Raw genomic sequence first — 25,973 nt, forward strand, 5'->3', positions numbered from 1 at the left:
TAAGCCGGCAGGTGGACATCTAAAGGGTCCCGGACTGCAAGAGGGCACAGGCCAGGCTGAGGAAACCCCCACCTCCCCGAGTGCATAAATTTTCATGCACCGGGCCTCTAGTATAATAATAAGTGAAAAGAGGTGGGGGAAGGACTGCATTTGTTCTTCGGAACAAATATTTGGTAATTTATCTATCCCAGGCTCTAAACAACCTCCATTCTTGATGTCAGCTCAGATCTCCTCTGGAAAAGCAGCCGTATACAGGAGGCACCCACCCTCAGACTGTCTCATTCCCATCTCTGGAGAATATCAAGACAGGTAGACCCAAGCCGGAAATCCAACCCTTGGCAGGAGCTTTCTGAACTTGGGTCAACCCGTCAGTTCCCTGGGTCGCATCACAATCTCCCACCCTGGAGTGTAAAGGGAGATGGCCAGATCTGCTCTGGGCCAAACTAAATCTAGTGTTCGGCCTAGCTCGAAGCAAGTGCATCTCTGATTTCCGGTTGTAAGCTCTCAGATGAGGAGGCTCAGAGCCATGAGGCCCAGTGGCCTGAATTATTGATGAGTGATTTCATCAGGCACACTGCCTTCTCCCATTCACTGAGGTATGTCCAGCTTATTGACACCATCTGCCCAGAACTAAGCTACTCTGGTCCAAACTCCTTCGCCTTCTGGGTAGCTAGCATGTTGGAAAGAGCAAAGTCTTTGGAGTCTTACAGCCCGGAGTCTCTCCTCTCCCACAGCTGACTGTATGACCTGGGCTAGCTAGTTTACCTCTGTGAGGCTTAGTTGAGTCATCTATAAAAGTGGACCAATCGTCCCTTACTAGCATTATTGGGATCAGAGAAGACACCCATAAAGTTAGGACAGTGCCTGGAATGTACTCAGCAAACAACCTACTATTCAAACTTCCATAGTCTGGCTCCTTGCCTTTGTCTCCCCTCACCATGAACCCCATGTTCCAGCCCCTCCTCACCACCTGCTAAGCTAGGACCAAGCTGTGTGATTTTACACCATCCGTGCTGTCTATCAATTCATTGCCTCTCAGCTTTAAACCCATTTTTTTGCCAGCTCTGTGATAATGGGGCTGAGGCTTGTAAAGATTTCTTCTTTGGGTGCTCTCCCTCTCTCCCTGGAGCAGGCCTGCCCGGGCCTTTCCCTCTCCCCTTCCCTCCCCCTTCCTCCCTTCCCCCAGGCACATCACCTTTAGTTTCCTCTCTCCCAAGCTCCAAGGGCCCCTCCTTTATCTCCATAACTCATTTCCTAAGCCCATTTTGAGAGGGTTAACTTGAAACGCAGGCAGGCAGGGCAGGGGTCCAGTGGAAAACAAAAGCAGGTGGGACATAGGCCAGGGCAGACACAGCCGTTTGAGCAGCCTAATCACAGAAACCAACCAAGCAGGAATAACAAAATGTTTCTGGACTCAAATCGGGAGGCCAGGAAACCGAGGGAGGGCCTGCAACAATAAGGTGTACGAATGCATAGAAACAGAGATAAGTTCAGCATAGGGACAGAGAAAGAACACACAGAAACAGGGGAAGTTCAGTTCCATTGCTGGGCAAGAACAATGAGGGAATCAATCAGGTGATGACATGGATACAGAAACAGGCTTGTAGCAAATATACACCCCTCGACTATAAGGCTTTAACAGACAGCCCATTACTGGGGGCCCCCCGCCCCTCGAGGGGAGTCTCAATCGGCTTGTAATAAATTTCCACACTTTCGCTTAAATCTTCTGGTCCACGGAGCTCATTCTTCGGTGTTGCGAGACACGACCCCAGGAAAATACCTCAGCTCACCATTCGGGTTATCGGCTTCTTCGAGGAATTATTTACCTGTGTAATTTACCAAATAAATGTTCTCTTACAGTAAAAAAAAAATTCTCTTTTGCCAGCTGGCAGGATAAACCTTTTCAGTAGAGTATACTAGAAGGCCCCAGAGGAGAATGGATCTTCCCCTCCTGGTTCTAGGTGGCTCATTTCCTGGGTTCTGGAAAGCAGGCTTTCTTCTCCACTGCTTGGCTCAAAGTTTCCCCAGGGCTAGGTGCCTGCAGGTTGCAGCTTTCTCCAGTTTGTCTGACACACTTTCTCCAGCTCTTAACTAGGGCAGCAGTAACATAGCCAGGAGCCCCAGACAGCATGGGCCTGCAGCCAAGTCCAGGTCACTCCTACTACCCACACCCGCTCCTCATCCCTGATCACACACATACTGGGAGCCCCACAGGACTGCTCATCTACACAGACAGCCACCTGAACTTCACCCTGTGGAACTGTCTGGAACCACCCTGGCCCAAGCCATATACAGAAGTGTAATAGGTTTCCAGAGAGGGAGGCCACTCTAAATTACTTATCTCCATTAACATGCTATGTAACATATAACTAAACACTAGCATCTTATAGACTTCATATTTTATTTTGTTCATGTTATATATTGTTTTCCCAACACCACCACCACCCATTCCACCAAACTAAAAATGCAAGCTTAATGAGGGCAGGAACAGACATTTGCCTGTATTATTGAAACCGGACAACCAGTGGGTCCAGGCTGCCTGTCACTACTTGAGCCAATTAAACAGAGACAGGGTTGAATCACATAAGAACGTTTATTCCAATAATGCCAGCGGTATAGGAGAGCAGCGGATCATCCACAAAAACCTGCTCTGCAACCTTCCATAAGCCAGCTGCTTATCTTGAGAAGAAGGGCAAAGATTACATGGGGAAGTCGGGATTACATGCTTGGGGAAGTATGCAATTTGGGTTGGGGTGGGGCTCCATTGTTTGGGCAACAAGGTCGTTATTCCTTCCGTGATATTAGGTAGTTCTTCAGTGAGAAGGGACCACATTCCAAGTTGGTTCCCAGGTCCCAGGTTGACTGCCAGGTCTAAAGTTGACTCCCAGGTCCCGGGGGAGTACAACTCCCAGTCAGGTTAGAAGGTCCTATCTTTAATCAGAACAAGGCCATCACCGTTAACCGAGCATGATTAATATTTCTTATAACTATAGCGAGTCCCCAGTATTCTATTCATTATTCCTTCTCAGTGTCCTCAGAGCCTATGACAGTGCCTGGCATATAATGGGCTATTGAAATACTTAAGGAGTGAAGGAACAATGGAATATTGGATGAATGCATGCGTGAGTAAGTGAATTCTTAGTTATGAGGATTGGGATCTTTGGGACAGTCTGGTCGACTGAGGAAGTCCACTGAGGCTGAGAATAGGATACTCTGGTCTCTCTCAGGAGGGACGCCCACCGCAGGGGTCTCGCGATCCTTTCTTGACCGCATCTAGCAAGTTGCTTAGCAACCGGCCGCCGGGCCCTCCGCCTCCGCTAGAGGGCGCTCGGGCGCAGAGACGTGCACGCGTGCGCGGTCCTGGCGGCGCGGGAGGCACGTCACTTCCTGTTTCTTTAGGGGAACGTGGCTTTCCCCGCAGTGCCCATCTCCTGATGCAGCGGCCGGAACTGGAATCGGACCCGGAGCGCAGCTTCGTTATGGACTCAGCCCTCAGTGACCCGCATAACGCCAGCGCCGAGGCTGGCAGCCCGGCCAACGGCACCACGCGGCCGCCCTCCACGCCCGAGGGCATCGCGCTGGCCTACGGCAGCCTCCTGCTCATGGCGCTGCTGCCCATCTTCTTCGGCGCCCTGCGCTCCGTGCGCTGCGCCCGCGGCAAGGTAGGGTCGGCGGCAAAACCGGTGCTTTCCACCACCACCCGGGCGACGGCTGACACGGGCCCGCCCCGCCCGCCGTGGGAGAGACAGACACCTCCCCTCCCAGCGCCTGACCCCCACCCTCCCCTCCCCTGGCCCACCTCCCGCGATGGCCTGGGGCGCTGCACCCTCGGGGCCCCGTCCCGCGATCCGGTTACTGGCCCTGCCCGGATAGGGCCTGGGTTCTAGCGCTGCCAGCCGACCCTCACTCTGATTCCGGTTCTGATTGTTCCGAGCCAACTGGACCCAGCCCAGCCTCTGCTCTGGCTGTTCATCCCACCTGAGACGGGCACCCCATCCCGGCTCCGCATCAGCCCGCTCTGCCCCTGGTGGGGCGCTGGTCCTGAGGACTCCCGAGTGGTCCAGGTGGTGTCATCCCTCTGTCAGGAGCCCTGCCACACCCCATCCCAGGGCATGGGCATTGTCTAGCGTCCAGGCCCAGCCCTGGACTCGGACCTGTTTAACTGGAATCCGTGGCCTGTAGTGTGCTCTCCCACAATCCCCAGATCAGGCCCTGGTCCCTGCCTCAGAAATAATAATAATAATAATAACAACAACAACAACAATAATAATAATAGTAGTAGTAAAAATGGACACATATGTAATACCCTTTGTAATACTTTAAGCAATTAAAAAAAAATAATAATAATAGTAGTAGTAATTTTAAAAACCTAGGAGGATGGCCCCAGCTTACAGTTTTTCACATCACTTTCTGGAACCAGTTTCAGTCGGCCAGCCCCTCAGTAGCCCGCAACGCGGTGCCCCCCTTTTTAACCAGGCGTAGGCACCTTATTTGACTGGCTCCCTCTCCCTGACAACCAGCTAACCTTGTCTTACCTGAGCCTAAACCCTGTTCCCGCCCCAGGCCCTGACCCTACCCCGAAGTAGCCTTTCTCTTTATGCACCCACGGCAGTCCCTCCACCAATGGCCTACCTGCCGAGAAACGGCTGCTGTTGGCATCCCTGGCTTTCCTCAGCCCCTGTCCCATGGGACACCAGGGAGAACCCAGCACCTCCACCTCTCCTCTTCCGGCCCCCGCCCTTCCCTAAGTTAAGCCCTCTCTAGCCCACGGTACCAATGGCTTCTCATTTCCCGGCACCCAATCCCCTCCTCCACAGCCTCCTGCTCTGCAGCTCCCCCGCTCCTCCCCACCCAGACCTGAAGTTGAACCTGAGCGGAAGCTGCCTTACCCCAAGAGGGCAGGCCCACAGAGCAACTGCCACTTTTGAAACTGCTCACGCCGCCTTCTTGAAACATTACCCAACTGGAGCAGTGGCTGAAGCTGCCACCTTTCTTCCCCAAGACGCAAGGGCGCCGCTGCTGGTTCTCTCTGTGGTCAGATGCCGAGGGGAATAGGCAGGAAGTTGGCCCCATTTACCTTTCTGCTCTGCCCCTTTTAAGCAGCGTTCAGGTGGCCATCAACACCCCCTAACAGTACCTTTCTGGCAGACACTTTGGTGCAGGGAGAGGTTCTGAAATAGACCAGGACCTAGGAGGTGAGGGGCAGCATGTGTACGCTGGGCAGTTCATCTGAGGGGCTCCCAAACTGAGCGATTCTTGGCAGCTTCTCTGCATAGGGATCACTGATCTCTTCAGAAAACACCCTCCAGGCAACAAAATTCCCTGAACTTGCACCGTTGTCTAGGGTGTGGGGATGCTACAGAGATGAGTGGTTCCGAGCCCTGTGACCAGGGAGTTTAGGTGTCTGGACAAGGGAGGAACAGCTAGCTCTGTGACTGCATTACAGGTAGTGCTCAGGGTTTAAGGAGAAAGCTGGGGACCCCTGGGGCAGGCAGGGCGATTTTGTGCTGAGAAGACATGCTAGGAATGAGGAAGCCAGGTAAGTAGGGGTGCGAAGCAGTTTAGAAGATGGGGTGGCTGGAGCAGAGGGTCTGGATAGAAGAGAGCTTTAGATCCACGTCGCCTCAAATACCTCCCCCCAGCATCTGTGGGACAGCAGGGGTTGGAAGACAGTGCATGAAGTCGTAAAGGGCCGGTCCTTACTTATTAGCCTCCCACCACTAGGATATTCTAAAGTTTACCAGGCCTTCACCCTCCTTCATTCTCCCAGCAGCCGAGTGCGGCGAGCAGGGCCAGTTTTATGATCCCATTGTACGGAGAAAGAAGCTGAGGGTCAAAGAAATGGCTTCTCAAGATCACTCTGCCAAATAGTGACAGAACCCGGTGCTGCTGGTCCTCCTCTGGGGCCCGCTCCTTGATACACAGGTGCCCCTAAATATAGAATCCCATGGAGGTTGCCCCTAAATGATACCCAAGTGGCATTTTGGCCTAGGGAAAGGGCTGGCCAAATGACTTCCTTTTTCTGCCCTGAGTCATGCTTCCCCAGTCATTTGGCAGGGAGAGAGGAAAGTCAATATGGGGGCTCAAGAGTTTTGATTTCCCATCAGGGTTAAACCCCAAAGCCAGCTGAGAGAGGGCATGTGAGGACAGAATTCTCTCTGAGACCAACTTGTCCGTAACAGGCAAATTAGTGAAATGAGGAGGAGAAGGAAGCGGGGCGTCCAGGAGGGTGTTGGGAAGAAGTAGGCATGGGTGCCCATCCCTGTCAGAGACCTGTGCTCCCAGAAAAGAGCAGGTCCCAGGCCCAGCAGTAGCTGCCCAGCAGAGTCCTTCAGAGGCACTGAGCCTGTCACTCCGAGGAGCCCCTCAGCCAACTGGACTGGCTCCTGCTCTGTGCAAGGCCCTGGGCTGGGTACCAGTGGTGCCGGCCCTGCCCTCACAGTGTCAGTCACCAAAGAGAAACAGATGCACGCCCAGCCAACTAAACTGAAGGCTGATGTGCCTCCTAGAATTGACAGCAGCTGTCTGCGTGGAGGGTTAGAGTTCAGCAGGAGGTACAGGAAGAGGGAGGCCTGGGACCACAGGGGAGGCGGGGAGTAGTGACGTGAGCCCAGTACAGAGGCTTGGATGGGGAACAAGAAGATGCTGAGGGAGCCACAGGCTTTCTGAGGTACTGACTCCTGAAGACGATGCAACAGTTAATCTTCATAGTGACAACAGTACTGCACAGGTGCTCTTGGGGGAAAAATTCAAACCATGCAGAAATGAAAGGAAAAGGCTTCTCAGTACCACTCCTTGGAAGTAACCCAGTTGGCTGTTTGGTGTGTAACCTTCCAGAACGTTTTTCTGTGTTTATATGTGTGTGCCCGTGTGTATATCCATATGTAAATTTATTTTTCTAAAAATTAGGATTTATAGGGCATAATGCTCTGCAACTTAAGTGTGTGTGTGTGTGTGTGTGTGTGTGTGTGTGTGTGTGTTTTCTTTAACATTGTCTTGGTCATTTTCCTATGTCAGCACTCATGGATCTACCTCATTGTCCTACAGCAAGGAGGGTGGGTAATGCACGCTCATGGTATAGGATTCCAAAAGAACAGAGGGGCGCACAGTGAGTCTTCCTCCCCCACCAGTGGCCCACGTTCCCTTCCCAGCGGCAGCAGACCTGTTACCTGTTTCCAGGAGATTCTGTGCCCTTGCAAATAAACATGCTTTCTCCCACTTTCGCTATATAACTGTTATACTTTATATGCACTTTTTTGCACCTTTCTTTTTTTCGTTGAATATATATTGGTGATAAATACATCAGTACCTATGGAGTGGTGGTCCTGCCTACACGCCAAAAGCATGACTCAGCACCACCTGGGAATTTCTTTTTTAACTTGAACAAAATGAATTGGTTTTCCTTGATTGACGCTGGAAGAGCTCTTTGGGTTCATCTGGCCTTGTTTCCGGGCTGCTGCTGCTTTCAAAGCCCTTCGTTGCTTCTTCAGCTTTTAAACCTCCCGGTAAACCCAGTTGCTCAGAGCTTCTTGGTCACCCAGCTGCCGTGGGCTTTTCGGTAGTACAGAGGGGAAGGTGGACTCAGTCCCCAGCTCCTTGCACGTCTTCTCAAAGACATTGTAGTTGGTCTTAGGGGGGTTTTTGAGCATCTTTTTCCTCTGAGCCATGCTCATCAGCAGGTAGCGCTTGAGGGCTGTGTCCCTTCCATGTTTCTACATGTGCGCTTCATAATTGCGGATCTTGATCGTCAAGGCAACACTTAGGGCCTTCAGGGCGCTGGTGTCCTCAGGGTTTGCCACAACCTTGTTCATCCATTGTTCTTGCTTGACTTTTGTGTGTGTGTGATTTTTATTGTTTTGTTGCTTGATTCTTAGCTTCTCCTTCCGGTTCACCTTTTCCAAAGAAAAGAGTCTTTTCTCGACATCAGCCTTTTCAATTCCAGAACGTCCTGGTAATCTTTGAGCAGCGTGGAAGGGGCGGGATGCCTTCTTGGCTGGGTCGGACTAGTTGCTGGATGTCACATCCATGGCATATCCGCAGACGGCTGGGGGACAAGACCTTGGGGAGGGGAGAGGAAGGAAGGGGAGGACCCCGGGTCAGATGGAAGCCAGGCGCACCCTCCACCCGGCAGCCCAAGGGCAGGGGGCCTGGGGCCGAACGGAACTAGCACCCTCCACGCGCCTTCAGCAGCATGGTGGCTTCTGACCCCAGCGGGCAGCTGCGCTGTGGCCTTCACCGTGCCGACCGGGTTACATGAGCTGAGAACTGCAAATTCTGAATGAGAAACTCCGGTGGGCCCAGCAGGCTGTTTTCACAGGCCGTCCTGGTGAACCTGATGTGTGTTCAAGTGTGAGAACCTTGGCTTAGAGTTCTCCGCGGTTTGTCTAGGTGTGCCAGCCCTCTGCGTTACAGGCCAGGCTGCAGTCTATCTCGTACAGTCATTTCGCACTTGTCGGTGTGTCTGTAGGGTTAACTCCTTGAAATGGGCTTTCTGGGTCAGAGGCAAAGTGTTTTAACTTTACCAGATTGTCCACCAAAGGGGTTATATACCAGGTTAGACACCTGCCACCAGTCCCTGGCTTTCTGTGTAACGAATGACCGCTTAGTAGTCCGTTGGCGGAGATGTTTGCGCAGGTATGTGCTACAGTCAGGTCTGAGCGTCAGAACTCTCTCCTGGCCGGGCAGTAATAGGCAGGAGGGAGAAAGGAAAGAGGCTGGTGAGATGGTGGGAGGCAAAGGGTCGGGGTGCGGGGTTAGTTCAGGAAATACTTAGGAAGCAGAATTGTGGCCGGATGAGTGAGTGGACGTTGTAAGGAGGAGAGAAGACCCTCAGTCTTCAGCTGGAACGGCAGTCACAGAATGGTCCATGAGTTCCAGAGCGTTTCTAGGGCCTGGCTGGCAGCTGTATCCCAGAGCCTGAGCTGAACCAATGGCTGGAAGCCGGGCATCTGTCTTCCCTCACCGCTTTTGCTTCCGCCCTGATAACGGAACATCCAGAATGTCACTGGAAGCTAAATTTATGCCTGCTACTTGTGTCAGCTCCCCCCCTCCCCACTCTCTAATTATGTTTCGTGTGTCAGGAGCTATTGCATTCGCATAGGAGTGTCTGCTCTAAAAAATCCAAATTGAATTAGGAGAGAATCCTAACCGCATTTAGTATTTTTGTAACTATGACGTTTAACTGTTCTGTTGCCAGGATCTGTTCCTCAGAAAGCTCTCAGGCTCCCTGAGCATCTTGTCACAACTTTCCAGCAGAAATTTCTAGATAGGAAAGGTAGAGGGTGCCTAGGGAGTAATAGCCAAGCGTTTGGGCTCCGGAACCAGTGGCCGCAGTGTGAATCCTGGCTCTGCTGCTCTCCAGCTGTATGACCTCAAAGCAAGTTATTGCACCTCTCTGAGCCTCAGTTTCCTCATCCGTGAAATGGAGCTACTAAGCGTACCTGCTTTGTAGGGTTTTTGTGAGGATGTAGTCACGTAAAATGCCTAGAACGGCCCCTAGGAAGCTCTCAGTAAATGTTATCCTTATTACTGTTACTGTCGGTCGAATTTCAAGTCTCCCATTTTGACTCAGCATTACGGCATGGGTTATTTATAACAGCCACTCACGGCGGAGACCTAATTCCTTTGGATGGTGGAGCATCTGTTCAACCTTGGTTTGTCACCAAATAATGTGAAGCCTCTTCCCGCCCAGGCGACTGGGCTGAAATGGAAGGAATGTGTGGAAACGAGCCCTAACACTGGTAGGTGACGCCGGAGTCCCCTGGATGCTTTCACACCATGTGCTTGGCCTTCAAGGTCCTGCTTAAGCGGCATCTGCTCCAGCCACTCCTGTTACGCCCCTCCTGCCACGCAGACGTAGTGTCTGTTTGCTCTCTCACGATCCCCTTGCATGTAGTAACACACTTCGCTTCGACAGCTTGAGTGACGTGCTCAAGGCACAGCACCGAATACTTCCGTGCAAAAACCCTCGTCTCCTGACAAGTCACACTACAGCTGAGGAAGTGGAGGCTCTGAGAGAGTAACTCCCGAGGTCCCACAGCTGGGGAGGCAGCAGGAAGCAGACGGCTTTCTGACATCAGAGCCCTCTCAGCTATTTGGCATGCGTGCCATGTACCAGACCAGCGTACGTGTCTTATTTTGTCACGTGTCACAGTGTATGGTGGTATTCTGTTTACTGCCAAGGTCTTGGCCGCCTTGCCTGTGAACTCTGAGGTCAGGAGCTAGTTTGGGGCAGGGCGGGTGGGGGGTCTGAGTGTGTGCTCACACTACTGCTACGCAGGAAACAGTTTGTGGAGGCACACAGCGGGTGAGGAACTTGGCCAAGTCCCCCAGCACACTCCTGCCAAAAGCAGAAACCAAGGGCTGAGAGAGAAGAGGGAGGGAAGCCCATGCCTCTCAGTGCCAGTGCTGCTCACACACACACACACACACACACACACACACACACACACACCACCGCCACCTCCCAGCAAGGCTGCCAGAGAGCGACTCCCACAGAGCTGCCTCTGGGGGCTCCAGAAGGAGGCTTCTTCCTTCCAGCCCTGCGCCTGGGCCCTCAGCCATGCCTATGTGGGGGTGGGGCGAAGGGGCCTCCCTGATCATCGCAGCTCCTCGTGTTCACAGCACTTCACAGTTTGCCAGGCTCTTCCACATCCCATATCTCGTTTGGTTTAAGCCCCTTGCCCCTTTTAGAGGTGATTGGTCTCAGTCACCCAGCAAGCCATTAAGAGAGCAATGACTACCTTGGCTATACTTCATGTGCATCATTTTGCACATGCATGAATTATAACTAGGGAGAATTCCCAGAGTGGAATTGCTTGGTCAAAGGGTATGTGCATTTGTGCTTTTGGCAGCTATTGGCCAATGTGCTCTCTACGGGAAGACCTGTCAGCCGTGTGGGTCAGCCCGTTTTCCCTGTAGTCTCACCAGCTCACTGTATTATCAAACGTGGATTTTGCCATTCTGATGATGAAAAAATGGAATCTCAGTGTACTGTAATTTGAGCTTCTCTTATTAAGAGTGAAGATGGCCCTCGCCAGTTTAGCTCAGTGGATAGTGTGTCAGCCTGTGGACTGAAGGGTCCCAGGTTAGATTCCAGTCAAGGGCACACACCTAGGTTGCAGGCTCCTCCCCAACCAGTCAATGTGTTTCTCTCACATTGATGTTTCTCTCTGTCTTTCCCTCTCTCTTCCACTCTCTCTTTAAAAATCAATGGAAAAATATCCTCAGGTGAGGATTTAAAAAGAGAAAAAGAAAAAAGAGTAAAGGTGAACATTTTTCCTGTGATTGAGAGCCATTTGTAGTTCCTCATCTGTGGATCCTCTCTTTGTATCTTGAGCGTGTGTAGGTTACGATTTGACAGGCCTGCCAAGTGGCCTCCCCCAGAGGCTGGACCAGTTTGTACACAAATGAGTGACATGTAAGCGTCCCAGTTCACCACCCCGCCATCTCCTAGTGATCGTTTCCTGGGCTTCCTGCTCTATGCCCCATCTCCTTCGCCTTCTGCAACCTTCCATCGTGATGCGTGAGGGCCTCCCTGGGCCAGATCTACCTCTCCAGGCAGCTTCCCCCTTAGCTTGTTTTGTCCTGTCGGTTCTAAGAGGCAGCTGTGAGCCAAAATATTAATGAGACTGCAGCTGAACATGATCCCTTCTCTTAGGGATGCTGGTGCCTTGTTCACAGGATGGATGTGATGGTGGAATCTCAGGCACCCTGATGAGTCTGTGGCTCTTGTGGAGAGAACTTCTCTTTGGCATGAGCAGAAGTCTAATCTGGTGTTGCTAGGACTTTCGGTAGCTTCACTATAAAATAGAATTAGGCATAAAGTGCAGGGAGAGTTGCCGTGTGAAGCAGGCTTATCCCGGTGGGGGAATCTGGAAACGCTTCCTGGCAGTGACACTCGCTGGGTCCTGGAAGACTGAGGGTTTTGCCTAGCAGAGGACCTGGAGAGCACCGTGATTCCGAACGCGTCTCACTTTGCGTGTTTAATATTCTACTATTGATGAGTTTTCACTAGAGAGCCTTTGGGTATGAATTCTATAAAGCTGTTTAATTCCTGTGTTGCACTATTACTCTATTTCCAATTTTTCCATATTTATAACATGAAATTATTTTTATTGCATTCAGTTCTTTTTCATGTAAACATTTATCCTCTGTCAGCTCTTTACCCAGATCACATTCCTGCCAACTACGGCATCTGCCATTGTAAATTTATTCGCGGCTTTCACTCTTACCAGATTCGGTTTTCCCAAATTTCTTAAGTTTTAAGTGTTGTCAAGATTGGCTTCTCATCCCGGCCAGTTTGGCTCAGTACATAGAGCATCAGCTCAAGGACTGAAGGGTCCTGGGTTCGATTCGGTCAAGGGCATGTAACTCGGTTGCAGGCTCCTTCCCCACTCAGGGCTCAAGCAGGAAGCAACCAATCTATGTCTCTCTCACATCGATGTTTCTCTCTGGCTCTCCCCCTCCCTTCCATTCTCTCTAAGAATAATCAATGGGAAAATATCCTCCAGTGAGGATTATCACACACACACACACACACACAAGATGCTTCTCACTATTGGTGCCTTCCCGTGTGTGGGTCCAGCCATTGTCAGTGTTGTGGGTTGTTGGTTTATTTCCACTCAGTATTCACTACCTACTGGATAAGAGATGGATCATATTTACCTCTTAGCTGATCCCTAAGAAAACTGGAAATCCTTCTCATGAGTTCTAGGACAACTCTGCTGTCACCAGTTCCAAAGTGTTTGTTTTTTGTTCTTGTTGTTGTTCAGTTATTACATACCTAGTGACTGCCTCTGTCATGGATCTTCTCCCAGATAAGCCACCTGTGCACGGGGTCCTCCCTGGGCTTTCCCTGTCAGGGTCCAGATTTCCTCAATGGCAACAGAGTGGGATCAGAGCATCTTGCCCCAGAGTGGCTGGGCAGCTCCCCTGGCAGAGGGAACAGCATTAACAAAGCCTGGAGTTAAGAAGACATGGGCTCCTGCAGCACCTGAGTGAACCGGGGCAGAGCGGGGGAAGGAGGTTAATGAGCTCCTGGGGCATCAGATCCTCACCAGTGTCCAGCCCTAGGAGGCCAGAACCACACCCCTGCTCAGTGGGTCCCTCTGCTCTCTCCTCTAGAATGCCTCGGACATGCCCGAGACCATCACCAGCCGGGACGCCGCCCGCTTCCCCATCATCGCCAGCTGCACGCTCTTGGGGCTCTACCTCTTTTTCAAAGTAAGTCTTTGCCACCTGTTGTGTCATTTGGTTTCAGTAACTTTATTTTCTTTTGTTTTACTTTTTCCATCCCAGGAGACATGCATGTTCATTTATAGAAAATAAAAAGCAGGAAAAATATCCTTAAAATTCACCCCTAGGGCCACTTCCCAGAGATGCAGCCACTGTTGGCGTTTGGGCCAGTATCCCACCAATCTTGACTTCTTTTCTGCGTGGAGCTTTTTGGGTTTTTTGCATGATACCCGTCTAGTTTCATGGTACTGTTTATGTTGGGCTGGGGTATATAGCTTGTGTCTCAGACATACCTCTTCCATACTAATTGCTTTTTTTTTTTTTTTTAATTTATCGAGGTTTATTTTCCTAATAAAAGTTACACAGGCTCAGTGTTGAAAACCTGGAAAACACAGAAAAGTAAAAAGGGAAAAACAGCAGTCATCCAAAACCCCTCTTCCAGAGACAGTCACAGAGCCCCTTTGGAGGTGTGTCCTTCCACTGTTTCTCCTGTGCATGGTTTTGCCGTGACTGTGACCATGTGGTGTCTTCAGTTTCGTAGCTGCTTTTTTCACTTCCCATTAATAACATCATAAGCATTTTCTCATGTTACTGCAAACTCTCCTTAAACTATATTTAATATAATGTATCTTATTTTCTAATTATAAAAGAAATATAAAAAGGAAACTTAAAGTAAAGGAGGGGAAAATATCAAGAGAAATACACAAATGTAATCCCCTTTGACATATTAGCCTGTCTCCTTTCAGGCTTCTGATAAGCATATTTTTTAATAGTACATCACACACAAGCACTTTTTTCCTGATCAGTGAAAATTCCTCAAGGACAACCTTTAATTTACAATTTCAAAATACCATGTCTGTGGTTAAAAACCTTTTTCAATCTAAGAGAAGGTGTAAATGAGCCATAATCCTCTCCTCAATATAGTTCCTTATGAATCTTTACATAAAAGATTGTATAGATCTACATTTATGTTAAAATTTAAAAACAAATATGTTTCAAACATAATATGATTTTTATCATGGAGATATTTTTGTATCAAGACAATTGAACCTACCCCATTCTTTGTAACAGCGGCTTGTGGTTCTGTTTTATGGGTGTGTCCTGAGGGGCGCTGAGTGCTGGGCGTCACTGCAGTGCTGCCGGGACACCTTCGTGCACATATCTTGGCACGTACACGTATTGACAAGTGTATCTGCAGTAGGATTGCCAGGTCCGATAGCATCTCTGTTTGTCATTTGGACAGATGGTGCCACCTCCACCCAAAGCGATGGCACCCTTTTTACATTCCCTCCAACAGTCCCAAGTGTGCTGCTTCCTGTGTCCTCGCCTGCATTGGGTAGCAGCCAGATTCTCTGTTTTAACCAGTAAAATGGAATTGCTAATGCCTGTTTCCTGGTCCATTGCTCCCGCATTGTTGGATCAGAGCTACTCTTTTTGATGGTTTTAGACTATCCCCCCCAAGCCTATCCACCATGGTTGATTATATCATCCCCCTCACTTTAAACGGAAAAAATCATTTGGATGTTTACTCTTACCAATAAGTAAGAGTGAGTCAAGTAGCAACAGGTATTCGTCCATTTTTGTATTTCTTTGTTTTTTCGTTTTTTCCTGGGCCTCAGGTGAAGCATTTACCAAATGCTTTGGTTCATAGTGCAACAGCATCAACCCATGCCCGGTCCCCCTCCTTGTTCCCCGCCCCACCCCCCCTCCGCCCCCCGTGCCCCCGGTGCCCACCTCCATCCCCCACCTCCGTTTCTCTTTCTGCCAGAGGTACCAGCTCTAATGGTTTGATTTGTGTCCTTAGATGTGTGTCTCCTTGTAAAAAATATGGTGTTGGTGCATCAGTGTGTATGGATGAGGGTCTGTCTAGTTTCCATAAATAGAGTTATACAATACATCTCCCTCTGTTTCCTTCTGCTTTCCCCGGTACTTCTGAGATCTCTCTGGGGCTCTGTGTACATTTAGCCCATTGCCTCTGACTTTGCTTTTAGCAGGTATTTCTCAAGTCTCTGTTGTGCTAAATGCCAGGAACACACATCCAGGCCCTTACCTCCAGACCTTCTAACATTTTTAGTACTTAGGATTCCTTCCTTAGGCCAGATTCCCCAGGAAGGGACTTCTGGCAGCGGGGGTATGCACATTTCTATTTAAGGCACTGGGTGCCGTTGCTCATTGCTCGGCCTGTCCTCCTCTCCTGGCAGGTAAGCCCCAGCCTGCCTTGTGCCAGAGGACACAGTACACCTCTTCCTCATGTCTCAACGTCCACGTCAACATTTCTGAAAGGCGGCTGCCTGGACACACAGCCACCAGCCTGCTCCCGAGCTCCAGACTGACAGCTGGTTGGTTGGTCTCTTTAACAGTGACTGTCTCGCTGCCCCTTTCCTCCTCTCCTGCGTGGGGCACTGGAGTTTATAACATTTCTCAAATCATACAATTTACTTGATCCCATCTCATCCAAAACTGATTGCTCTGAGGCAGCTCACGAAAATTAAACTTTCTGGCAGCCAGGGCACAAAGAAAGCGAGACCTGGTGCACAATTCCTAGTCCACACAGTCAAGCCAACCAGAAGCTCAGAGGTGCAGCCAGAGAGGAATTTTCCCAAGGGCCTCCATTGACAGAACATATTTCAATGTGAGAGGTGCACCACATCGTCAAGTAAAGCACAACCCATGTGTCTGTGTGCGTGGGTCTTTTTCTCCTAGCGTTCACAGTGTGGGGCACTGATTTGCCCATCCACCCACTCATTCTGTAAACACTGATTGAGCGCCTGCTGCACACCAGGCCCCGTGCTAGGTGCTGGGGACACCAGAGTGAGAAAAACCTTTAACCCGCCCCTGCCCTCAAGGAGTTTCTTATCACGTGGTGGAGACAGACACTCATTACGTGATCACATAGGTAAATGGGAGGTTAGTCCTGGGAAGAGCTGTGAAAGCGAGGTCTGTAGCACCAGGGAAGCTCCGAACCATCCTGCCCAGACCCTCCGTACTAGACGGCAGCACCTCCATACACATCGCCACTGCGCCAGAACCCCCGGGAGCCATCTTGCTCCCTGCTTCTCAGCCTCATAGCCAGCCCCTCGGCACATCCTGCATCTGCAATTCCAGAACGCATCTACATCTGACCACTGCTCACGTCCCTCCATCCCAGCCCAGGGCACCGTCCTCCCTCCGCGGGATTATGCAGTGCCCTCCTCACTGGGCTCTGCTTCCACTTTTACGCTATAGACTGTCTCCCCCACAGCAGCAGAGGGATCCCCCCAGGCCCTCACATCATAGCCCTCCAACTCCAGCCTGTCTCACCCAGATGAATCCACAGCCTTCTCACAGCCCCGCAGAGTCTGTCTCCCTCCTGCCTCCCAGCCCCAGCCCCTGACAGTCTCCCCTTGCTCTCTCAGCTCCAGACTCAGGCCCTCACTAGTATTCCCTGCACACACAAGCATGTGCCCACCTCAGGACCTTTCCACTCATCCTTCCTTCTACCTCAAGTGCTCTTTCCCCAGATATCCTCACAGCTGTTCCTTCATTAAAGGTTCTATCCCAAAAGAAGTGGGTGTCATCCTGTTAGGGGGGCTTTCCCGGGCCACCTGTCTAAATACCAGTTCTCCCCACTTCTTTCTTCACCTGATTGCCCTGCTAGCTTTTCTCCTTGGCTCCCAGCACCACCTGTTACAGTGCACATTGGTTCTTTTGAGCTTCTTTCTCCTTCACTGGCACATGAACTCCATGAAGCAGGGACTTTTCTGCCTTATTCCTCGCTGAATCCCAGTGGTTAGCATGATGCCCTGCATGTAGTAGGCAGTAAACATGAGCTGAATTAATGAGGAATTTCCTCGCCATGTCAAGGAAAGCTGCTCTGAGCTGAGAGCAGAATGGTGAGTAGTGTTGGCCTAGGTGACGGGAGGGGCGCATCCAGGCAGCATGTAGAGCAAGAGCGGGCGTGGTGTGGGCTGCAGCAGAAGTCTGCGGTGGTCACGGTGAGGATGGAGGCCTTGAGCTGTGAGAGCAGAGGGAAGCTGCTGCTGAGAGCTGTAAGCAGGGAGCGACATGATCAGATGGGCAGGTTTAAACAGATTCCAGAGCAGCCCCACTTGGGAGAGCCCAGTGTCCCTGGGGCCCACACGACAGCCCATTATTGTCTCCCAGTTAGAGACCTTCTTAATAACAAATTCAGAAGACGATGCTGTGAATGGGGCATAACAGAACATGACAGAGCCTTCCCAGAGTCTAGAATGAACAGCATGTGACCGTTGGCTTCAGAGCACTGAGAGAGAACGCTTCTCAGTTTCACTAACAACATAAGACCAAGAAGCAGCTGTCAGCACTGGCTGCCATGACTCCGGCATCACCATGGAGGAGTTGTGCGGGGGTGTGATGTAGAGAGTGGGGCAGGGCGCAGATGACTCGTTCGAGTGTCTTGGGGCCGTGGAGAAGGAAACTGGAGGGCACCTCCTTAGGTCCAGATGGCTTTCTTGGGACTCTGAACCTCAGATTCCCTCGCCCACGATTCCTCTGCAGGACTCTAGACGCAACCCTAATGTTGCCTGTCTCCAGGTAATGGGGCCACCAAGTGCAAACCCACGGGCTCCGTTCGAGGTGCATCTGGTGGTCCTCTCTTTTCCCCCCATGGCCACAGAATCTAAAAGGTCCCCCACGCTGTCAGATTCTCCCTGACACTGTGCCTCAACTCCAGAGGGGTGTGACCAGCCTTCAGAAGAGAAGTGCGGACTCCAGTTTCCTGCCAGGCGCCGGCAACCCTGACTTTCTGTTTCTCTTTGTATTTCCGCCTCAGATATTCTCCCAGGAGTACATCAACCTCTTGCTGTCCATGTATTTCTTCGTGCTTGGAATCCTGGCCCTGTCCCACACCATCAGGTCAGAAGGCATCTCTGCAGTCTTTGGAGCGTCTTTTTCAGGAGCCAGTATAGGCTCCTGGATGAGAACTTGACCTTTGGCATCATTCAGAGCCAGGTTTGAATCCTGGCTGAGAGACCCAAGGGAATCTTTCCCCATGTGACCCCGCGGGAGACCTAGCACAAGAATCGTAACCTCTCTGGGCCACAGTTTCCTTACAAGGAGTGATAAGAGTGTCCCCGGTTGCTGGGAAAGTAGTATTGTGAGCAGTAATGTCATTTTACTTGTCACAGTACTGAGCTGAGTGATAGCAGTGTCCCTGCCAGCTGTTAGAGCCCCTGTGCCAAGCACTATGCAAGGCACCTCACACGTGATCTTATTTCATGAGAGAGGGCGGTGTAGGGAGAAGGTAGGAGTGCGGCTCTGGAATTTGACTACCTGACTTTGAATCCAGACTCTGCCACTTAATATCCCTGTGACTTTAGGCAAGTTACTTAATCTCCCTGGCCGCAATTTCCTCACCTGAGTGTGAAGGAAAATACTAGTACCCTTCATGGGTCGTGTGGAAGGCTTTTATCACTGGATCTGTTACTGAGCACTTACTGTGCTCAATAACCGCTAACCTGCCAGAAAACCTTATAAGGTTAGCTTTTGCTTTTAATCCTGTGTTAATTTGGAAACTAAAGCTCAAAGAGGTTAACAAATTTGCTAAGATCACACAGCTGATAAACAGCAGAGGCAAGATTCAAAGCCAGGTCTGTGTGGCCCCAGAGCCCATCCTCTTCCCGCTGTCACTGCTTAGATTGCCACATGCTTGTGTCAGTTCACTAGTGATGAAGGACCTGGACAGTGATCCGCGGGGGGCTGCTGTGGGCATTTTGGACAGGCCAGTTCTCTGTGCCTTGCAGACATTGGGCAGTCCTCGCCCTCTTACCACAGGGGAGTGTGCCCCCCGCCCAACTATGAGAGCCTCCCCATCTGTTTCCATCTGGCCCCTGGAAGTGGTAGTGAACTCAGCTAGGAAGGTAGGAAACCTGGCAGAGGGGTGAAGGAGGGAGAGGCCAGGAGCTGCAAGGTCTGTGCATGGTGAGTGGGGAGTCAGAATCTTCCCAGAGCAGTCGGAGAGAATCTAGAAAAAAAAAGAGAAGGATCTGCTCACAAGGACATTGAAAGCCAAGGTGAGTTTGGCCCCATTCCTCTGGGCACGTTGGCAGAACGGTGTTAGTCAAGAGTGTGAGCTCAAGAGGCAGATGGCCTGGCTCTGCAGGCCCCATATTTGTGTGAACTACTCCAGCTCTCTGAGCACCCCCTTTTTCACCTACAAGATGGAGATCCTCCAGGCACCTCCTGGTAGGGGCAGATCTAGCCCAGTGCCAAGCCCCACGAGTGACCTGCTGGCCCACGATCACAGCTGGAACTTGAACTCTGGTCTTTTTTTCTTTCTTTCTTTCTTTCTTTTTTTAAATGTTTTCGTTGATTTTAAAGAGAGAGGGAGAGAGAGAAACACCAATGTAAGAAAAATCGGTTGCCTCCCACACACACCCCAACCAGGATGGAACCTGGAACCTGGGTATGTGCCCGTACAGGGAATCGAACCAGTGACCTTTCGGTGCACAGGACGATGCTACTCCAACTGAGCCACACTGGCAGGGCCTTGAACTCTGGTCTTTTAACTGAGTTCAGTGTTTTCAGCTCCACCTACCTTCACCCACAAAATCTTGTCTAGGCACCTTGGGAGGATTCTACTCCAGCCTCCATCCTACAGACTCAAAGGCACCTCTGTAATTTGACCCTAGCAGGATAGTGGCAAACCCAATTATTCTTCCTCAAAGACAGACCTCCCTTCCTGGTAGACCATGGGTGGGGTGGGATCCAGGAAGTCACTTCCAGACACTGGGGCCCATCCTGATTAGCAGCTTACCCACTGCAAACCCCCTTCCAGTTCCAGGTCTCACCCGTCTTTGAATAGCTTGAAACCCCCGCCTCTCCCCCAGCCCACCCACCATCACAGAGTGAGAGAACACATAGTTTGAAAGCCACTGGCAGGCCACGTGTTGAGGCATTGGTTATTTCACTTTTATTCCAATAACCCTGCAAGAGAGCTCCATCCAGCTGCTCAAGCAGAATATTTTGAACCTGTATCATTTGTACCCTTTTGAACAATAACTGAGGAAAATGGACCCAAATTTGTCCTGGATTATCTAAGAAGCAGTTGTCCAACTACCTCTTTGTCCGTCTGCCTTTTAACGAATTCATAATTTTTACTGATAAAAATTATCAACAGAAAATAGAACCAACAGCAGCTAAAACTGCACATGGTAACATTTGTGAGTGACTACAAATTATCAGAAGAACCATTTTCTTGCCCGGCCAGTGTGGTCCAGTGGTTGAGCGTTGGCCCATGAACCAGGAGGTCAGGGTTGGATTCCTGGTCAGGGCACATGTCCGGGTTGCAGGCTCGATCTTCAGTGGGCGGTTTGCAGGAGGCAGCCTATCGATGTTTCTCTCTCATCAATGTTTCTATCTCTCTATCCCTCTCCCTTCATCTCTCTAAAATCCACCAATACATAAAGAAGAATCATTTTCTTGATAAAATTTAGAGCACAAAGTTTGACCTGGGAAGATTAGAATTTATAAAAACAGTGAAGCCCTGGCCGGGTGGCTCAGTTAATTGAAGTATCAGCCCTGATGTGCCAGGGTTGCAGGTTTGATCCCTGATTAGGGCGCATTCGGGAGTCAACCAATGAATGCAAGGATAAGTGGAACAACACTCAATATTTTTCTCTCTCCTTTCCTCTTTCTCACAAATTAATTTTTTTTTTAATTTTTTAAGGACGTGTGTTTTTTTTTATTTCAGAGAGAGGAACTGAGAGGAGGAGAGAGATAGAAACATCAGTGATTAGAGAGAATCATCGATCAGCTGCCTTCTGCACACCCCCTACTGGGGGTCGAATCTGACACCTGGATATGTGCACTGACCAAGAATTGAACCATGACCTCCTGGTTCGTGGGTCGACACTCAACCACAGAGCAACACCGGCCAGGCAAAAAAAATTTTTTAATAATACAATAACAGTGGATAGCCATGGGCGAAGAGGTGTTCTCACCATATATGGCCAAAGCTGTTCTCTGAAAAATGTGATATGGATGAGAAACTGGAATGAATGAAAAGGGGAAGAGAGAGCTTAAAGGGGGGGCCGGCCAGCCACCCTCTCCCAGTGGGCCTGCGGCTCCTGAGGCTTGGCAGAGGAGACCTGCTGAAAGGTTGTAAGACCTGAGCCCGAGCCTTGTCAGCCCCAAGGCTTGTGAGATTCCTTCCATCTCCACCACCATTTCCTGGCCCACCTCAGTCCTCGGAAGAAACCGCAGGTTAGGGTTTGGGGGACTGCAGGGCCTGTAGCCTGCCTTTACCTTGCACAATCACTGAGACCCGAGCCCATGCCCAAATCCTGTCTGCCAAGGAACCTCGACTTATTTTTTATCACCTGTGAGCTCATTCCCCACCCAGCTCACCGTTAGAGGAAAAAAGGAGTCAGAAAGCCAAACTTCGCCACTCTAGGAAGAGGAGGCCCTGTCACCAGTTTCTCTGTCCTGTGCCTTCTACCCCCAGGGAAGAGGGCAGCAGGATGTGGTTTCCCAACAGGAAGCAGTGACCTTTAGCTTTGATGTAAGCCATCAAGGACCAGAAAAAAATATCTGCCTCGAACAATAGTCTGCATTTGAAGGCCTTCAAGCAAGCATTTGCCAGCAGCCTCCTGGCACCGGGCGACTATGAGGAGGACAGTGTAGTGTTCCAAGTGAGGAAACTGTTGCATAGAGCAATTAAGTAACTTTCCCAAGGTCACACAGCTAATAAGTGGCAGAGCTGGGATTTGAACCCAGGAAGTCTGCCTCCAGAGTCCATGTTCTTAATTGCTGCTCTCTGCTGGTTGAGAAGGCAGGCATCAAGCTTCTAAGGAAGAGGCCAGACTGGAGTGAAGGGCTTAGTTCCTTGGGCCTTCTCTCTGCCTCCACACATACACTCTGGCTTTAGACTTTCCCAAAGGTGATTCAGCAAACTGAGCTGAATCATCCTCACTCATCCCAGCTTCCGCCTCCACCTCCTCAGAGCCCGCTGTGGAAGCCCACTCCCGACTCCATCCTTGGGCCTGCCACATCTCATCATGCCACAGCCTTACAGACTGGAGGGATTGGCTGTTTGACAAGTGGGGAAACTGAGCCCAGAGATCCTTAATGCCACGTCTTTCTCCAAGCCCCAGGGTCTTAGAGGCTCCCTTTCCCCTGCCTTTACCACTGTGCCCTAGTTACCTCTTGGCCTGCCTCCATTTACCTGCCATTGGAAACACTGTTCTGGATTTGCCCACCTCATTAGTCATGTCGGTCTATCTGGCATTGCCAAATGCTTTCGAGCTTAGAGTCTAGACAAGCTCCATGACGAGGGAAACTCACAGTTCTTGCGTTCTGACTGTAGATGCACTGCTGGCCTAGCTTCTCCCTGCCCTCTCTCCTGTCTTCACAGCAGCACCTCACACAGATGGTAGTGTCCCCACACAGCTGGCGTGTGGCAGGTTAGGCTTCAGGGCTGAGCCACCCAAGCTTGTAGCCGCCCCAGGCTGCATACAGAAGCCCCATGTGCTAGCTAATCTTGCTCTGTAGGTAATCCAGAAAAGAAAGTGTCTGTTCCCTGCCTTGTCTGTTCCCTGCCTGGCCAGGAAGCAGAGTATGCTGGATTACAAGAGAAGGGGCCAACCCCATGCTGGGTTAACGTGAGGGTATTTCCACCCATGGGGTTGTGATTTGTCTGGCTGATCAAGTCCAACGAGTTCATAAAAATCTCAGGCCTCACAAGTCAAGGGAGTGAGGTGACCATCAGGTCATCTAACTTAGGTTGGAAAGGGAGTTCAGGAATATGCATTCTTGACAAGGGACTCTCATACAGATGGTGCCTGGACCAGACTTTGAGATCCATTGCTCTCCTTAAAACTGCATTTTACATGCAAGTCGGCTGCTTTGTGTTTCTTGGGTGATAACCTAGAGGCAGTATGGAAGCACCAGAGCCCAGGGTTCACATCTCAGCTCAGAGACTGACTCCCTGTGTGACCCTGGGCAGTCACTTACCCTCTGAGGGCCTCGGTTTCCAAATGTGTAAAATGGGCACAATAACACCTGCCTGTCGGGACCGCTGTGAGGCTGCTGGAGATCACAGCTGTGAATGGGGGCTTTATTGGGGTGGTTGAGTCTGTGGGTGCCCACGGGAGCTCTGTTTGCCAATCTACTTTGTCTTTTCTTCCAGCCCCTTCATGAGTAAGTTTTTTCCAGCCAACTTCCCAAATCGACAGTACCAGCTGCTCTTCACGCAGGGCTCCGGGGAGAACAAGGAAGGTCAGTGCTGCCCGCTTCCTCCTCCACTCCCCTTCGTCTCTCTGATGTCGGGGCTCTTGGATAGAGCGAGTGATGGAGAGGTGGGCTCTGGGTCACACTGCCTGCTCGGGGAACTCTGGGTGAGCGCCTTTACCTCTCTGAGCCTTGGGTGTTTTGTTGGGGTTTTTTCATCTGTAAAATAAAAGTGATCTGTTACCTCCCACTTAGGTATGTTGTTAGGAGGCAAGTAGGTGATGAGTGGAAAGCATTCAGCACACTGCCAGGCTGTAGTAAGCACTCAGTAAAAGTTGGCTATTGTGGCTATTTTTAGTAGGATTACTTTCCTACCTAAGATTTGAAAGGGAGATTCTATGGCTTTTCTTTTTTTTTTTTAAGAGAGAAAGGAAAGGAGACAGAGAGAAATATCAATTGGTTGCCTCCCACAAGCCCCAGCCAGAGTTAACCCGAAACCTGAGCATGTGCCCTGACCAGGACTTGGTGCGTGGGACGACGCTCAACCAACCGAGCCACACTGTCCAGGGCTCCACGGCTTCATAAAACGTGAAAACTATGGCCTGGCCAGAGCGGCTGGTTGGTTGTCATCCATGCCCCGAAGGGTTGCCAGTTGGACTCCTGGTCCGGGCGCATACCCAGGTTGCGGGTTTGATCTCCTGTCAGGGAGCATGTGGGAGGCAGCCAGAGCCTACCAATCGATGTTTCTGTCTTTCTCTCCCTCTCCTTTCCTCTCTCTATGAAAAGAAAAGAAAAATCAATAAACATTTTTTAAAAAGAAAGTGAAAACTACAGGGAATTGGGGGAAGCCTGGGTTTTGGGATTAGTTAGGTTGTGGGTTCGAATGTTGTAACAGGATTACAATGGCTTGGCCAAACGGAAGGGGTTTCTCATGTAAAAATCTGAGTTTGTGAATGTCACACTCTCTTACTGGAGCCTAGCACATTCTACCTTGTTTCTAAAGAACAGCAATTTTATGTGACTTTTTTGCATCCCTAGTGCATCTGTTGATTTAAAAAGAAAAAAGGCTAAGCTTGCACCAGAGTCTTCAGGGTCCCAGGCGCTACCTGTCTCTTGCTCTGCCTCCTGCCATGACCCTGGCCTCGGATGGTGCTCCGTCACTCCCAGGCCCACCAGATGGAAGGAGAGGCAGCTGGACCACAGCCATTTAGCAGCAGGGCAAGCTGGAAACCGGCCAGGAGCTGTTGGCCGCGTGTCCAGATAAAAATCACCAGGGGAGAGCGGAAGTGGGGCCCAGCGGCAGCCTCCTACCCTCTGAAACCTGGGCCAGTGGCTGTGCTCTGCGGCCCTGGGCTTCCCGGTGAGGAGACTGCCTCTGCCACAGGGCTCCCCACGGGAGCCGACTCGGGGACTCCCTCTTGCTTTTCCTCCAGGCGCCCTCTCTTACTTCCTTCCTCCTCTGCCAGTGACGTAGGGCTGCCAGCAACCTTCCTGATTCCTTTGGCGGCAAAATAGGAAGGTTCCTGAAGGAACGGGACCTTGCTGAAGGCCTGGGCTGTGGCAGCTGGCATTGATTGGCCTCCCACTGTGCCCGGCACCGTGCTGGGAGCTCCGTAAGGGCCATCTCACGTGCTCCCCACAGCAGCCTATCAGGGAGGTGATGTGATCCTCATTTTACAGATAAGGAACCTGAAGCTCAGAAAGGGAACGGCCTCCCCCAGGGTCACCCACCTACAAGTGTGACCTGTGCTCCGGCCGCCTCCCATTGGCCCCACGCCAGGCCAGGCAGGCCTGTGCTCTCTGAGCCTCCATTCCCCCTCTAGGAAAATGGAGAGACTGGGGGTGGCTCCCTTGAGCCTGTGACAGTGCCCACAGCCATGCCCTCCTCCGTCCAGGGGCTGACAGGGGGAGGGGCAGCCCCGCCCCCGGGGAGTGGACTTACCCGGCCTCTCTGCCCAGAGATCATCAATTATGAGTTTGACACCAAGGACCTGGTGTGCCTGGGCCTGAGCAGCATCGTTGGCGTCTGGTACCTGCTGAGGAAAGTAAGTAGCCAGGGCCTGAAATGAGGTTCGTGGGGGGCAGGGGGGCACACGAACTGGTCTCACTCCCACCTTCCCCCAGCACTGGATTGCCAACAACCTCTTCGGCTTGGCCTTCTCCCTTAACGGGGTGGAGCTCCTGCACCTGAACAACGTCAGCACCGGCTGCATCCTGCTAGGCGGCCTCTTCATCTACGATGTCTTCTGGGTAAGCTCTCCCTGCTCCCCTCTCTCTGGCCTGGGCAGCGGTCATCTGACGGAGGGCAGCAGCTGTGGCCTGGAAGTCGAGGCCCCAGCGAAGGTCCCTCTGGGCTCGGCTGCCTTCATCCATGACAGAGGAGAGAGCAGGTCCCGGTGCCTGCAGCCCACTCGTCTCTTTCTCACGGTGGCCCTGGCAGGGGTAGTTAATGCTGATCAATGGGCCTGGCACGGGCACTGATGTGTGAAGCAGAGGCTGCTGTTGACCAAACGCTCTGGCTACACACATCCCTGGGCTGAGACCTGCCACAC

General features: G+C 51.2%; 1 protein-coding gene and 1 pseudogene across 3 annotated transcripts in view; one reads left to right on the forward strand and one right to left on the reverse strand.

Moving 5' to 3' along the window:
* Positions 1-3,373: 3,373 nt before the first annotated feature.
* HM13 (histocompatibility minor 13) overlaps positions 3,374-25,973 on the forward strand; it is a 38,185-nt gene continuing 15,585 nt past the window's right edge. For 2 of the 3 annotated variants that reach the window (XR_009454060.1, XM_059705829.1), the window contains exons 1-6: positions 3,374-3,662; positions 13,126-13,224; positions 18,026-18,108; positions 23,381-23,469; positions 25,381-25,466; positions 25,546-25,671. Coding sequence is in view for 2 of the 3 variants with exons in the window: in XM_059705829.1 (XP_059561812.1) it covers positions 3,435-3,662; positions 13,126-13,224; positions 18,026-18,108; positions 23,381-23,469; positions 25,381-25,466; positions 25,546-25,671 (711 nt within the window). In the remaining variant the exon portion in view is untranslated. The remainder of the gene's footprint in view (positions 3,663-13,125; positions 13,225-18,025; positions 18,109-23,380; positions 23,470-25,380; positions 25,467-25,545; positions 25,672-25,973) is intronic. The other variant, XM_059705830.1, reaches the window with a different exon arrangement.
* On the reverse strand, positions 7,350-8,993 carry LOC132240096 (small ribosomal subunit protein uS15m-like; annotated as a pseudogene).

This window comes from Myotis daubentonii, chromosome 8 (assembly GCF_963259705.1).
Source record: "Myotis daubentonii chromosome 8, mMyoDau2.1, whole genome shotgun sequence".
In the NCBI taxonomy this organism is placed as follows: Eukaryota; Metazoa; Chordata; class Mammalia; order Chiroptera; family Vespertilionidae; genus Myotis; species Myotis daubentonii.